This window comes from Bombus vancouverensis, chromosome 9, assembly GCF_051014615.1.
Source record: "Bombus vancouverensis nearcticus chromosome 9, iyBomVanc1_principal, whole genome shotgun sequence".
NCBI classification, from domain to species: domain Eukaryota; kingdom Metazoa; phylum Arthropoda; class Insecta; order Hymenoptera; family Apidae; genus Bombus; species Bombus vancouverensis.
Window position 1 is genome coordinate 16,000,953 of NC_134919.1, and position 14,936 is coordinate 16,015,888.

Sequence of the window (14,936 nt, forward strand, 5' to 3'; positions counted from 1 at the left end):
CGTAAAAACCGCAACTTGGATAATTCTTTCGTCAAGATGGGATAACTTAATCTCGCGGAACTCTTAGAACAAGCTCGCGGAACACCGGTTACTGAACCACTGGCATATAACAACGCGTGACGGTGAGCGATAGAGAGCACTAATTCCCTTACCCAGTGTCGTCTCGCTAATCATCTTTGCAGCTCTGCACAGTGCTTTAATTTAAGCTTACAAGAATGTCACTTCACCCTGGAACCGCAACCATCCCTCACTAAAACACCCTTCTTCGTGCATACTGTTACAGGTGCAGATGGTGGAGGGTAAACTGTGCTACGTGAAGAACCTATTCGACTTGAAACTAGAAGAGCTGCCGTGCCCGGAGCCCTCGAGGGAGGATTTAATGGCGTCCGAACAACCTTCGAGTCGCCATGAGAATGCTCGTGTCGGCTCCTCGGGTTCCATATGGTTTTCGTCTTCGCCTGACCTCGTTCGCCTCGACCTGTCCGTCCTCCTATGCTCTCTGCTCCTGTTTCTGTCGGTTCTGTTCACGTAGAAGCGGCTATGTTCGCCGGACGGCCCAGCAAACAGATCGGAAAGGCGGCCCGTGCACGAGGACGAGGACGGTTCTCGCTATTGCGAAACATAAGAGCGTGCATAATCGAATCGCGCGAGGTGTGTATGTGTGTGTATCGTCGCGTGCGTTCTCACCGGTGCTCTTCAAGGTTTGACGCGTCTCGAACGATCCTTCTTGCCGAGGAATTTTTATTTTCTCACTTCGAACAAGCTTTCTCCGCCGTTGTCGCTTGGCAAGATAGATTTTATGGATATTCGCAGAGTATTTGGTATTCTTCCGGTGAGAGGAATTCGTTGTAGCAAGGATCGTGGACTAAAGGGTGCTATCTCGCCGAATTTGAGCTTTGGCGCGAGATCAAGCGATGTATCGAGTTTCTGGGATTTTTAACGATGGGAATAATCAGGTTGACAACGTTTCTCGATGAGACGAAACGAGTTCCAAGCCTTGGGAAATTTATGGCCAACGAAGGAGCAATCGATACGACGTTTTACTCTACAAGTTTAGGAATTACGCGTTCCAACGTTTTTCGAGTTTCCATTTCAAGAAGCTTTTATGTTTCTAAATTGCAACGAAGGCTCGGACAACTCCATGATCCATAGTCTTCTTCTAAACACGAAAAAGCAATCGATCTGGCATGCCAAACGTTACGTATCTCGATCGATCTCTTCTTTCCACCGATATCCGCAAAATCTAACTAAACCAATGAAACTTACGAGCGTGAGAACTTGAACACGATGAAACGAACGACTCGAGAAACGTCGATCGTCGGTTTCAGCCAACAAGAAGCCGAGGTGAGTGATAGGAATTGCGAGGCGACGACGAGCGAAACATCAATTTGGCTCTTCTCGTAAATGAAGAAGCGTTCAAGTCGCGTCAAAACCGTCCCGGAACGATCGACGGATCGTTCGCGAGGCTGAATTCCACCTACGCACGGTGAGGAGAATTTTGAAGCGCGTGCTGTCGGACGTCGACGAGACTCGAATCGGATTTATCGAGCGCGATCTCGCGAGATGACACGGAGTACGCTTGGAATATAATATATGCATCTTCGAGGGGAAAAACACGTTCGATTCACGTTTTTCTACGCACGGACTCGTTATCGCCGCGTACGTTTACAGGCTGCTTAACCAGCTGGCACTTTTCAGTGACCATTTTGTATTATTGACTTTTCGACGTACTTTTATTCTCCATAATGGAGTCCCTTTTTCGAACGATCGATTATTAAATATAAACTCGTGTTTTTCGCGCGACTTTTTCATTAGCTCGCTCGATTATAGAGAACGTTTGTACATAATTGGTGGAGAATAGTCTTCGTGTGCTTTATGGCCGGTCTTTCGTATCCTTTTCTCGGTTTTTTACACGCGTCTCGTGTCAAGATTTACTATCGGTCGGCAAGGTGTCGGGAAAATCGAGGGATTCGAAGGAAAATTGGTACAGGTGATAAAACGCCCTTAACCGATAAGAAAACCCTTTCGAGGCTCGATGTTTCGTGGGTCGTAGAAAGAAGTTCTTTCTAATAATTGATATAACAGTAGATATAAATTTTGTCTAGAATTTACGTAAGTAGAACATAGGATTAGTATCGATGATTATATTACGATTTAGTTAATTAACATTTTTAGCGATTTTACTCCGTTTATTGTTCTTTTTTTTTCTACTCGTTTACCGCGGAAGGAACAGCCTTTCTCAGGAAGAATGGGAAAAATGTCTTCGAAAAGTATCAATAAGTAAATTACAGACTGGATTATCGATTACGTAGATATCTAATTTCGACTAATTTCCATCGGATGATCAATCAGCGATAACTTAACAACATTAATTGGATATAAATTCGCAAATGGAAATGGGAATCCGATCGGGTTGCAATCGACGAAATTACAGCCTCTGATGAACTTCCACTGATACCTGTTCATTTTATCAATCACAGAGTACCCCTTACTAATTAATTCGATTACATATCATCAAAGAATTCGAAACTGCCTCTTTCGATTCTGTCGTATTTTCAGATTTTCACCGAACGCTCTTTTACGATTAAAATCCACGAAAATCGTTTTATCCGCGATGCAATCTTTTCTATATTACATCCTAACAGGATAAAAAACAAAAAAGAACAAGAGGAAGTAAGAAATATCGATAACACGTAATTTCCAATTAACCAAATATATCGAACGTATCTAAAATCGCCGATATCTCCAATCGCTTAAAATATTACCACAAATATTCTCAAGCTAAACTTTTTAAATATATCGCGAACGTTCATGATATTTGTATGTATTTTTCGATTCGCACGAAGACTATTCCAACCGAGTCTGATTCATCGTTGCTTAAATCTACATACACATATACGTGCGCACACAGAGACACATATACACATGTAAGATTGTTTCCACGAGTTGGCAATTTCTGGCCAGCCGCGTCCTCGCGAGGCTCTCGGAAGTTCGACGGCAACGGAAGTTGACCGAGGAGACGATCCACCCGAAGCTTAGTCAATTCCCCGTGCAATCGCGCCGGTTTTATCGTTGTGGATCAGTCTCCACTCTCTTACTCCCCCTTTCTCTCTCTCTCTCTCTCTCTCCCTCTCTCTCTCTCTGTAAACGCACAAAATCCCCTGGAAAACCGCAACGGTAGATCCATCTCGATATGTAGAAACGATTATCGAACACTGTTAACGTTTCTCTGAATTGCTTCAGAGATAGTTTTAGGGACACTGACTCTAGTATCGATAGCGTTGGACTTTGATGTAAAATTGTAACGACGCTGGAGGAGGAATAGGAGCAATCTGATCTCGTAATTGTCTCACAAATTCATTTGCGACAAATGTGAAATTTTGCCTTTTTATTTTTAGTAGCGAGATACGTCTGCAATAGGGTGAGAATTGATATTTGGCTGAAATTTAGATCTATAGAAACGCTGACGCTAATTAAAACGTCATTGGCTATAATATGGAATTTGCAAGCCGCAAGAGAAAGGACGATTGAAATTCGACCATTTTTTGGAAATGCTGAAATAGCTTTCGAATAGGAGATGAAAGATATTTGTTGGAAATTGAAACATAGATTTACAGAGACGTTAATTAAAACAGCATTGGTTGTGGTATGAAATTACAAACGATACCGGACGAAGACTAGAAAAGAGTGGATCGTGACTGGGAAATTTATTTCTGGCATAAAGATGGAATACAATTGCGACGGCTGGTTTATAGATCACGCGGTCAAATCAGCGTAGAAAAGGAGAAAAATAGATGTTTGTTCTGTTAATTTCTTTCATAATCGATTTAAGAGTTGTACGATGTAAGAGAAGTAAAAACACTTGTCCGATTATTTTAATCTATTGTACAATATCAGCGAAATTACGAATAGTAATGGAGATTTTGGTGGAGATTTAGGTGCGAGTTTCTAACCACCTGTTTCGGATTAACCGAAGCTGACCCGGAAAATGAGATTTCGCTATCGATTTATCACCTCTACCCCAAAACTAAACCTAACACAGACCTAATTTAAACCTCATTCATTAACCTGCGTTTCACCAAAGTGAAATACGAACTAGCCTTTTAATAACTTCCAACCTGTCTCTCGAATTTAAGATATACTAATCTATTGTTTACTAAAAAAAAAAAAAAAAGTCGACGATGAAAGCTAATAAAGTAATTCGTATCTCTGAAAAATTCGGTGTGGAATACTCGGCAATCGGAAAAATTCGTCATATGTCTCCAAAGAGGTCGCAGTCTGTGAAAACTTTCGAGCGGAAATCCGCCCATCTGGAAACATCGGTTCCTCGCGATCGAGCTAAAAATCTCGCGCTCGAGGACGCGTATTCCTCCTCCAGCTGCATAATTCGCAGCAGCAAGGACGAATCGAATTCCCCAAGTGAATCGTGTTTCGAGAGCTTCGCGCGGTTTCGCGACATCCAATGAATAAATTAGCACAGTCTCGAGTTATCACAGGGCAGAGGATGATCCGGCAAATCCTTCGTCTCCGTAGCTAGCTTAATTACGCCGCTAATTGAACGTCAGACAATCGAGAGAAAGAAGGAAGGAGCGAGTGAACTGATCGTTCGCGACGATATCACACAGCGAATCGTCTTTTCTTTTCTTTTAGAGCCGCGGAGAGCAAACGAGACGATAAAAGAAGGAAACGCGCGACGGTCGAATGAAACGGCTATAGTTTCTTATTGTACGATAGAGAAGCTGTGTTCTAGATTGGACGAGTAGGTACCTGTGTTTTGCTTCTCGGCCGACCCCTCAGTGCCATCCCTTAGCTGTTAACTTATTATTCGTAGAGATTAGGTTTTATCGAGGTTCGAACGAGCAGGATAGTTCGGTTAGCATTTTATCGGTAAGTTTCTGCGTTTTGGGAAAATTGCGGGGAAATTGGTGACAGTGGAGTTTCGATCATCCCGCGTTTCGAATTATAAATTCTTGGAAAGTTGCGAGTTTTGGAGAAGCAGCGAAATACCGAAATCGTCGAAGGAACGAACGAACGTTAAACGATAATTTATCTTTGCATTTCTGGAGATAAAAATCGCTGAGATTGAAATTTTCGTCGTCCTTGCTTTCGAATGAAACTTTTCCAGAGATTTACGTTGCGAAAGAGGGAAATAACGCGGTGAAATCGTTCGAGCGAATGTTCGACAACTTATCTCGCTGTTATTTTAATAATTTATTTATTTAGCTGCGTGTTTTTAGGATTTGCGAAAGTTATTATTAACAGATGATGTTGGTAGCTTAACTGCGTTAATAAAATATCAGCGTGAAATTCTATATGAATAAAGTTACGTAAGTAAACAATCATGGTATCGAAAATTTGAGTCACGCGCGTTGCACTTTGTCAACGGATTAATCGGCTTTGCGTAACGGCAGCCAGCTCACACAATCGACATTGTTTACCCAATCCATATTCGTTGGATCCATGGTCTTTTTCGCTTTGTTCTAAAAAGAAAAGCCGGACGGACAATTTTATATCGAAACCTATAAAAATAGTCAGTCGATAAAACTTGCAAAAGCTTCCATATTTACGAAATACCGTTTCGGAAGGTTCGACCATAGAATTTACTTCCTTCGGTCGCTCAAATAAACAACGAAAGATAAAATTATCGTACTCGTCTACCATCTACTCGTTTATTAGACAGAAATTAAAATCTAATCTTTAATTCTCAATTCTATTCGAATAATAATTCGATCCTACAAAACTCTGCATCTCCGAGCTTATTCGATCGCAAAATTTCTCCCATCGATATATGTTTGCTGAATTGTTAAGAAAACACAAAACTAAGGGCGACAGGCGACCAAAAGATGTCGAAACTCGATTCTGCCGCCAGTTGATCTCAACGATTTTCCCAAAGAATGCGGAAGAATCGCCTGATACGGTATAATAAGCGTACGTCTAAGTTCTCCTTCTAATCATACGTTTACGTTAATTTAAAGCATCTGTCTACCAAGAAACAAACGAGAAAGTCGAGGATTTACGCGCACGAATGAAACGAAATTGAAAGGAAACGTAAAGCTTCGTATTGCGCTTTATCTTTCATTTTTTCCCCCTAAAGGTAGCCCGCGCGTCGCTTTTATCGTAACGCGAAACGATCGAAGATAAAATGGCGTGTAGGGTCGAAAGGAACAATCGAAACGATGAGCACCCCTTGATAACAGCGGACGAACGATTGATAACGTGGAGTATCGCTTGCCCCGCGCGATCTAGAGAAAGAAAGTAGAAAAATGGAGAATTATCGATGATGTTGAGATTGTTTGTCATAGTATATGCGTTATCATATATATAGTATCGCGATATATAGTATATGAATGGTCGGACTGCAAAATGACCTTGGCTGCAGAGGATGGGATTGGTGAGTTGATGGAGAAAATTCGATTATAGCGCGCACTGAAAACGAGCCTCGATCCATTAAGGGACAACGTTGCATTCACACAACGTCGTTTTTCCGTCAATTTACGTTGTTGCGTTCCGGTGTTTTCAACATTGAAGTTGCGAACCGAGATACCAAAAATTTATTTCGTCCTATCTACGATGAAATATGTAGGCCATACAACTTTACGAGGGTCGAGGAAGTCAGAAATCTTCCCGACTTACGTACAGAGATCCGATTTTCGTACTTTTACGAATTATCTATCATTGTAATACGCTTCTCTGTCTACGTCAGGCGAGGTGTTTAAATTATTCGACGATTATTTCAAGATTCGATTATTTCAAGATCTCATTCGATGTTATTTTCCTTAATCGATGTTGATCCTTAATCGGTTGATCGAGCAACGTGTAGAAAACGGAACGTAGATTCTGAAGGAACAACCATTTTTTCTATTCTTCTTCTACTTCCCGGTATTATAAGGAGGGAAAATGGAGCGCGAGACGAGATGAGAAAATTTGGGGAACGTTCTTTCCTTTTCTTTTTTACTCTTCTTCCTTCTTTTCCATTTTTCTCTTTTTTTTTTGCAGACTTAGAAGAAAATAATTTAAGACAAATGATTTAGATGAAAAAGTTTGAGGTAGGCGAACTGGATTCTTCTGCTAGGGACGATCTTGAGATTGGGACGAGCGAGCGAAGCTTCTGGGTAACGAAAAGATTGGGGGATTTGAGCGACTAAGATCGAATGAAAAATACGTTTTCTCGGAGATTTCTTGAGAAAGAGATTCGGTAGAATTCAAGGCGACCCTGAGGACAACACGTAGCATCGAGCGAATCAAAATTTAACAATGGCGAGTCAAATCTTTAGACGTTAGAAGATAATTAAAATTGGGGAACGTGAACGAGAGCAAGTAGTAGAAGTGGCGGTATCTGTGAAACGAAACTGATCGCTCTATTCGATATTTTCGATCAATCTCAAGATCCTCTTGCCAACGTAGCATCAGTCACAAGAGCTAAGAGTACGAAGTTCCATGAACGAGTCCCCTGGTTTCTCATCTTCGACCACGTCGTCTTACCCTAATCCAATTCTTTCTCATTGTCATTGTTCTTCGCCGACTTCATTGTATATCGTCATCCATGCGTCCTGCACGATGGCATTTTGTGGCACGACGTCTGTTGTCGATGGAGACGCACGCACGCGTACGAAGGGAGACAAAAGAGATACAACAAAACGAAGCTAAAACAAAAGTAAACGAAAATGAAAAACGAAGGGACGAATAAAATTGTGTACCAAAAGGGGTTGTCGCGTGCGCCACGTTATTTCAAAAAAAAAAAAAAAAAGAAAGAAACGAAAACAAAGGAGCTACCAACTATTAAAGATTGCGGATATTTATGCAAATCCATATTTTTATTCGTCCGATTGAAGATGAATTATTAACGGGATTTGTTTCGCTTGGTAATTACGTATTAAAAATTACGTTACGTATTACTATTATTATCAATCGACCGTGAATATTTTATATATTTGCGCATGTTTACGCGGTTTTTATATAATTCTATATTTTCCATAAGCGCATAAAAATCCGCAGTTTACTAGAAACGAGAAAGTTAAAGGAAAATCCCATGAACGCACCGATAGCCGATTTCCCATGTTTCACGTGTGCGTGGAGCGTTCTCGCTCGAATCGAGGATATAAAAGATGTTCTAGAAAACGTTCCGAGTTTTTTCAATGATTCTCGATGAGCATAGGATATAAAAGAAAAGGAAAAAAAACGATATCTTCTAAGCTAGGCTTAAGTACGATTCTGTCTAAAAGAAAAATAACAAAAAGGTCTGTCTATCTGTCCCTCTCTCTCTCTCTCTCTCTCTCTCTCTCTCTCTCCCTCTCCCCCTCTCTCGCTCTCTTTCACACGAATATAAGAAACACTTACAAACATACATATACATCCATACCTTACACACAGTCACAAAACATACGAATTCTCTGGAAAAAAAATATTAAGCTCGTAGGTAAACCAAAGATAAGGAAAGTTCGGTGTTAGTCGTTAGGAAAGCTCATTAACACAACCGGATATTCATCGTCCGCCTTTGATCGATCACGTCTTTTAAAAGCAGAATTAATACTCGAGTCATTACGGAGGAGCTGCAGAGCGAATCGCTCTAACATCGCTCCGATCAGAGAGAAAAGAAAAAGAATGTGAAAGATATAAGAGAATATAGTATAAGCACGTTCGATTCTTGTATTGTATTTAAATGAGAGGAGGGGCCATTTTAAACGTCGTCGAGCGAACGACGACGACGCGGTCCCCCGTTTTTTAGCCGTAAGATCGTACGAATCTTGTTTCCGTTTCGTATTACTAAGAAAGAAAGGAAAATATTATTCGACGAAACACAGCGAAACTTTACGATTCGCGATCGAAATCGTGTGAATTTCGGTTTTCGTGTTATCAACACGGAAGAAAGAAATTATTCGACGACGAGATATAGCGTGATCGTGCGAGTTTCGTTTAGTTTCGTATTGTGTAAAAATAAAAAAAAAAAATAAAAAAAAAAGAAAAGAAAGGAAAAAGAAAACTGTTTAACGAGAAATACAGCGAAATTTTGTGACTTCCGTATTTTTTCTTTTTTCTTTTTTCTTTCGTTACGCGTAAGTAATTACGGTGATTGTCGTTGTTTCTATTTACAAAGAGGATGAAACGCGGAGACGATCAGACGCCGAATTCTCGGAAATCGTGTCGTACGTGTGTACGCATACGGCACACGAGATTGTCATCGATACTTTTGCCGTCATGTGTACTATCATATACACCTGTCCAAGGACAGTAAGTACGCACGTACGTATGGGTTCTTTCTCACACCGAGTGATTCTAATTTTTAAGCTAACACACGAGCGTGAGTGCGCTACGATATAAGTTCTAAGGTTTTGAATATTGTACTACTTATGAATTCACTGTCAAGCCGTAATATGTATTATATGTTCTTTTGTAAGATCTAAACGATAAATAAATAAATCGTCGAGAAAGAAGAACGTTGTGAAATGTATATCTTTGCCTGCTGGAATATCGATTACCTTCGAGAATGAGAAAATCATTTCCAAAAACATGTTTCGATAACTTTTCCAGTTATTATCCTTCGTCCGTCTATCTATGGACTTTACTTACTACCTTGCTACTTATGGCCGAAGCAAAATATTATTTTTACCTTTTCTACCGTATCTTTGCTTGCCTTTGTTATCTCGACAAAATTTCATTTCATTAGAAAGTCTCGAACAAGAGGGACATCGACGTTTCTCATTTTTATTTATAATTGAGAAAGCTTTATAGAAACGCGTGTATATTAGAAAATATTACGGTACGATAGAATCGATTTTTAAAGCTTAACGCGCGACAGCAAAATCAGTTGTTCGTGAAATTGTATTAACCTACGCGCTTTTAAATTTACTATTAACTCGTACATTTATACATTGTTGCTCTAAATTGACAGAGATGTCTGGATTCTTAAGAGCTTTGCCTTTCCTGGTTATTGCATTTCCTGCTTTGTAATTTCCTTTTTTAAGATCGAGCAAATATTAAACGGAAGCAATTTAACGAGATCAAAGGTCGTCAGTGGCTTGATAAGAATCGAAGCGGAAAACTGGCATACCAGACGACCATGGGATGCGTCTCTTCCTTTTTCATTGCCATTTCGGATGCATTAGAAAGCAAATAAATAATAAAATTAGTAAGTCGTACGTGATTCTATAGTCTGTTTATCCTACGACGAACGTGCATTCGCTAATTCCACGTCTGATGCGCGTTTAAGTGGCATATTTATTCCGTGAGTCACGCGACTAATTTCGAAATAATGGTAACACATTGAATCTATAGCATTTTCGTTTAACCTCGTTAAAATATCTTAAAAATACTTATCTATTAATATTTTTGTTCCCTTGGTTTTTCGATCGCTACATAATGTTTATATTTTTATTTAAATACCTATGTATTACACGCGACTTTTTATCGGTTAAAAAGACATTTTGGCTTTAACTCGGCAAACTCTGAAACACGCGATAATCGACTTCCTGCGACTCGAGCGAAGCTGTCCTGATTTTAGCTGTTCGTCGCAATACATAATCGTCTGGGTATACACGATCGCCCATCGATTCGTGTTCCAACGCAAATCGATCGCGTGTCATCCGTCGGCATTGAACGACTGTTTGCTCCGAGTACGTGCTTGTCCGTCTTCGAGAGAACAAGCGAACGATTTCGTGCGATACCATCGATCTTGGCGAAAGTTTCTCCAGAAAAAGTACACCTTGATTTACCCGAATTTTTCAACTTATTCTCCCTCATAAATCTATTTTATCGTTCGCTTCTCTCATCTTTCCGACTTCTCCTTCGTTGTTTTAATTTTAATTCGACAAAATTTTGCAATCCTAATTGTTCGTAACTATAATTGGTGAAATTGGCCGAGGCATCGATTCGCAAGTGGCAAACGAACGACCGGTTTTAGCGTGAATTTAGAGCGAACGAGAAGTAGCCGATATGACGGCATAAATTACTACGGAGTGGCTCACTTCCATCCAAGGCTTTTCTACAGAGACACGGTAAGCACGCTGGGAAATGTGTTCCCGTAAGTAGCTCATAAATATAATAAATATCTCCGTGTTCGATTACCGGGCCAACGATGTCGCGAATTTATGGATCTACATCGATCAACTCCGCTGAATTGCCTGTTTTCCGCTTCATAGAGAGAGAGAGCAAGGGAGAAATTCTATCACCTATAGCTCTACGGTTACAATCCATGAAGCAATTCTATGGATCTTAAAACTCGCTAGTGGGAAACCTGGGAAATTTTCTATGGACGGTGACGTTTCTCACGCGGAACTAATATTATTCCGGTATCGACGACTCCACAGAAACCTATTCTATATCAGTTCTTCGAGTTCTCAACGACAACTCTAGAAAATTCTATAGACGTTGAAATTCCTCCTTGGTGGGAAAAATACTCGAAGATCGTACCAATAAAATTCCAATATTTGTAATCCTTAAATCTTGAATCGGATTTCCTTCGCTCGATCGACTAGAAGCTTCGTTAAACTGTAAATTACGAAATCTCGAAATTCGTTGCTCGTCCACTATCCGTTAAAGATTCTGCTAAATTTCTATCGCAAGTAGTATCAAATCTTTATATTTCGTAATAAATATTGATATTTCGCAACAATAACGTAAAAGAAGATCGTATTGGAAAAAAACAAGATAGTAAGATGAAATTTACAAGAATTATACTTTTACTCGATATATTACATCGAAGTGATTTGCTTAACTCGAAATTCCTTAAGTTCGTTATTTACACGCTAAATCGTTATGCTAAGTTTCTATCACAGGTAGAATCAAATCTTTATATTTTGTAATAAATATTGATATTTTGCAACAATAACGTAAAAGAAGATCGTATTGGAAAAAAACAAGATAGTAAGATGAAATTTACAAGAATTATACTTTTACTCGATATATTACATCGTCGTGATTTGCTTAACTCGAAATTCCTTAAGTTCGTTATTTACACGCTAAATCGTTAAAAGTTCGAATAAATTTCCACTGTAATCGGATTTGAATTAAAAATCTCTTACATCTCGGTCATCGGAATTACATCGTTACGTTATGTATCGCGTGGTTCTGGTTTGTCTAACTTGAAATCCACCTAAATCGTAAATGTACCTCCATATAACAGGAGATCTTTAACCCCATTACTCGTGGACCAGACTGCACGCATCGAGCGCTACGGAGATTAAGTGAAACCAGACTCTCGAAAGCATCAACACGCAGAACGTCGGCTGTAAATTACAGCGAGTTATACAGGAGGGAGCTAAAGCCGCGGTAATTGGTACGCATTTACAGATTCGATTTAATTTATCTCAGCTGCGCATATCGATCTCCCCTGCTCAATTAACGATACAAGTATAATACCTCGAAACTAACCGTATCGAAATCGCAATCATCGACTGCAAACCAGACGTTTCCACGTCGTAACGATCTTCACCTCCTAAATGAATCGTAACTCTGTTAGCGACGTTGTAACGTTGTTTTCGATATCGCGCGTTATTATGAATAGCCGTTGCGTTCAAAATGTCCACGCTCATAGAAATTCAAAAGATTTCGTAGAATTATCGTTTAGCGAGTTAACGTTTGCGAATTGACTCGAGGAATATTTGATATGTCGTTGGAAATATGGTAAAAATTTCATGAAATTTTGTGCGCCAATGGATAACGAAGGACACGAAGCACTTGATGTCGGAGTTTCTGAAATTCAGAAACGTTAGATTCGACGTGTAGTTGACGATAAATATGTAAAAAGCCATCGTCGCGCAAGTATCTTGCAACGGTATTCTTTCGCCTCGAGAATTTCTCCGTCTCGCAGCAAGAAACCTTTTCACTTGCAATCATTCTTGGAAGGATTTCTCGCAACACGCGCAATGCAACTCCATTCTTCTCGGCCACTTGTTAAAAGCGTCTAAAAGGGCCCTTTTATAATTCACCTATTCCCAATGGCGCTGCAGTTAGAAAAGCATTCTGCGTCGCTAAGAATTTCATTAATTTCCTTCCCCCTTTTTTTCTCTTTTCCAACCAAACGTTCTTTTACGATGGAGAAATCGAGCTTCCATTTCGTTTCTCTTGGAAACGAAACGATGTAACTTCTTCAGAAACGGAAATTTTATCGAGGCAACGGATGAAGATAATTATTTGCCGCTTTTTTTTTTTAGAATATCAACAACGCAACGAGATACAAAGCGAAGTATTATTGTAGAGAAATAATTACAACTATCAGCGAGGTAAACTGACGCGTGTATACAGAGAGTGTAAAAAATATTTTCAACAAATATTTGAACAAAAATTTGGAAACATTTGATCAGACTGGAAACAAAAAATGTGCTTACACGTACCACCTGCGCCTGTTTAAACACAGCTTATAATTTTTGTCTTGGAAATTTTCTTTTATCTGCAATTTCCGATTCGGTAAATATATGTATATCGCGTGACTAATCTTGTATAACGTATATAACCATTGAATTTATCTTAACGAACAACATATTGCGTTATAAATAAAATTGTATAAAAAAACTCGTGATTCCACGAAATTCCACTTATGAGGATTAATATTACGAGTAAAATTGTACTACGTTCGACATATTTAAAAGAACCGTGAATACTTAAAAATCCTTTCGTCTACTTCGTTTAGAAGCACAAAAATTATTTAACCCGCACGGTATTCTTTTTCGTATCAAGAAACTCGTATTACGTGTAATAATTCTTTCTTATATTTTCAACCATTTACGACGTGCTTCCAGTATATCTAGTTACAAAAGAAACACCCTGTATAGAATGAGATTGAAGAACACGATTACGATAGAGACATCTGGCACGGAGGAAACAAAATGAAAAATATCGAGTAACGGCGTTCACCTTTTTCATTTCGAGGCTCGTTGACAAACGTCGAAAACACTCTCTCGTTGAATCGCTGCATTTGAAGTCGCGGTTCGAATATAATTAGCCACGAACGATTCGCGGATGAAAGACCGGTGGTTTCGACCGATGGCGACCGCTCGATTGCCTCGATTCAATCTCACTTCCGGTAAATCGTGCCACGACTGCGGATCCGTGGAGAGAATTTAAAAAAAAAACCTGCTGGAATTCGCGAGAAAGATATGGACCGCGAAAAGATGTCATTTGACAATTTTTGACAGCGACTTTTTCCTCTGTTCGTTATAATGCAAGAAATTTGAGGAGGATTAGAAAAATAATTTTGAAAATGGCATCACGAACGATCCTTGGAACGTTACAATTTGAAGAAGTTGTCGGAATGTTAGAATTTCGAAAAATCCTTCAAGTATGAAAATTTTGAGAAAATTGGAAAATTGTTCGCAATGAAGGAAATGGAAATACGATGCTGATAAGGTGCGTTCGGGCCAAAGGAAAATAATTCTGCCGTGAAAAGCACGTATTATTTCAAGAAATCAACTTACGTAAATAATAACGAACGTAATAAACGAAATTACATGAATTCACATGCAAAATAAATCTCGTGATATTACTGTAATAAAACATAATAAATATAATATAAGTGTACAAGGTTGCAGATAAAAAAAGAAAAATTCTAAAGAAGGTTGAATAAGGAAGATTCAAAGGACGTTAAATATTTCGTTTCGAAAGTTTCACGATCTCCTATTTACAGGGATGAAAGTTGCATTAACGATCCGGAGCGAACGCGAGTTTCACAGGAAAGAAAAGCAAAAGAAATAACATAGCGCAAAGGAAATCGTTAGGTGAAAGAGCGACTAGCCAATTAATTTATCATTGAACGATCAGTCGTCGAACACTAGTCCAAAAATCCCCAAAAACGTATGAACTCGAGTGCATCTAGCATTCGTAGCTTCGACATGCACGTTCTCGTTCAAGAAAGAAATCTTCCTCTTGAGCGAAAAATCTTCTCGTCCTGAACTTCCATCCCGACTTCGTCCATGTTATTTCCACCATGTCCATCGTCTCGTCGT

General features: G+C 39.4%; 2 protein-coding genes across 3 annotated transcripts in view; both read left to right on the forward strand.

Annotated features, from left to right (window-relative positions):
• Con (leucine rich repeat protein connectin) overlaps positions 1–9,448 on the forward strand; it is a 349,474-nt gene extending 340,026 nt beyond the window's left edge. For both annotated transcript variants that reach the window (XM_033337975.2, XM_033337976.2), the window contains one exon: positions 284–9,448. In XM_033337975.2, coding sequence (XP_033193866.1) covers positions 284–532 — 249 coding nt within the window. In that variant the 3' untranslated portion in view covers positions 533–9,448. The remainder of the gene's footprint in view (positions 1–283) is intronic.
• Positions 9,449–10,632: 1,184 nt separating this feature from the next.
• Positions 10,633–14,936, forward strand: part of Rh50 (Rhesus blood group-associated glycoprotein Rh50) — a 43,187-nt gene continuing 38,883 nt past the window's right edge. Inside the window, exon 1 of the mRNA XM_033337980.2 lies at positions 10,633–10,991. The gene's annotated coding sequence lies outside the window, so the exon portion shown is untranslated. The remainder of the gene's footprint in view (positions 10,992–14,936) is intronic.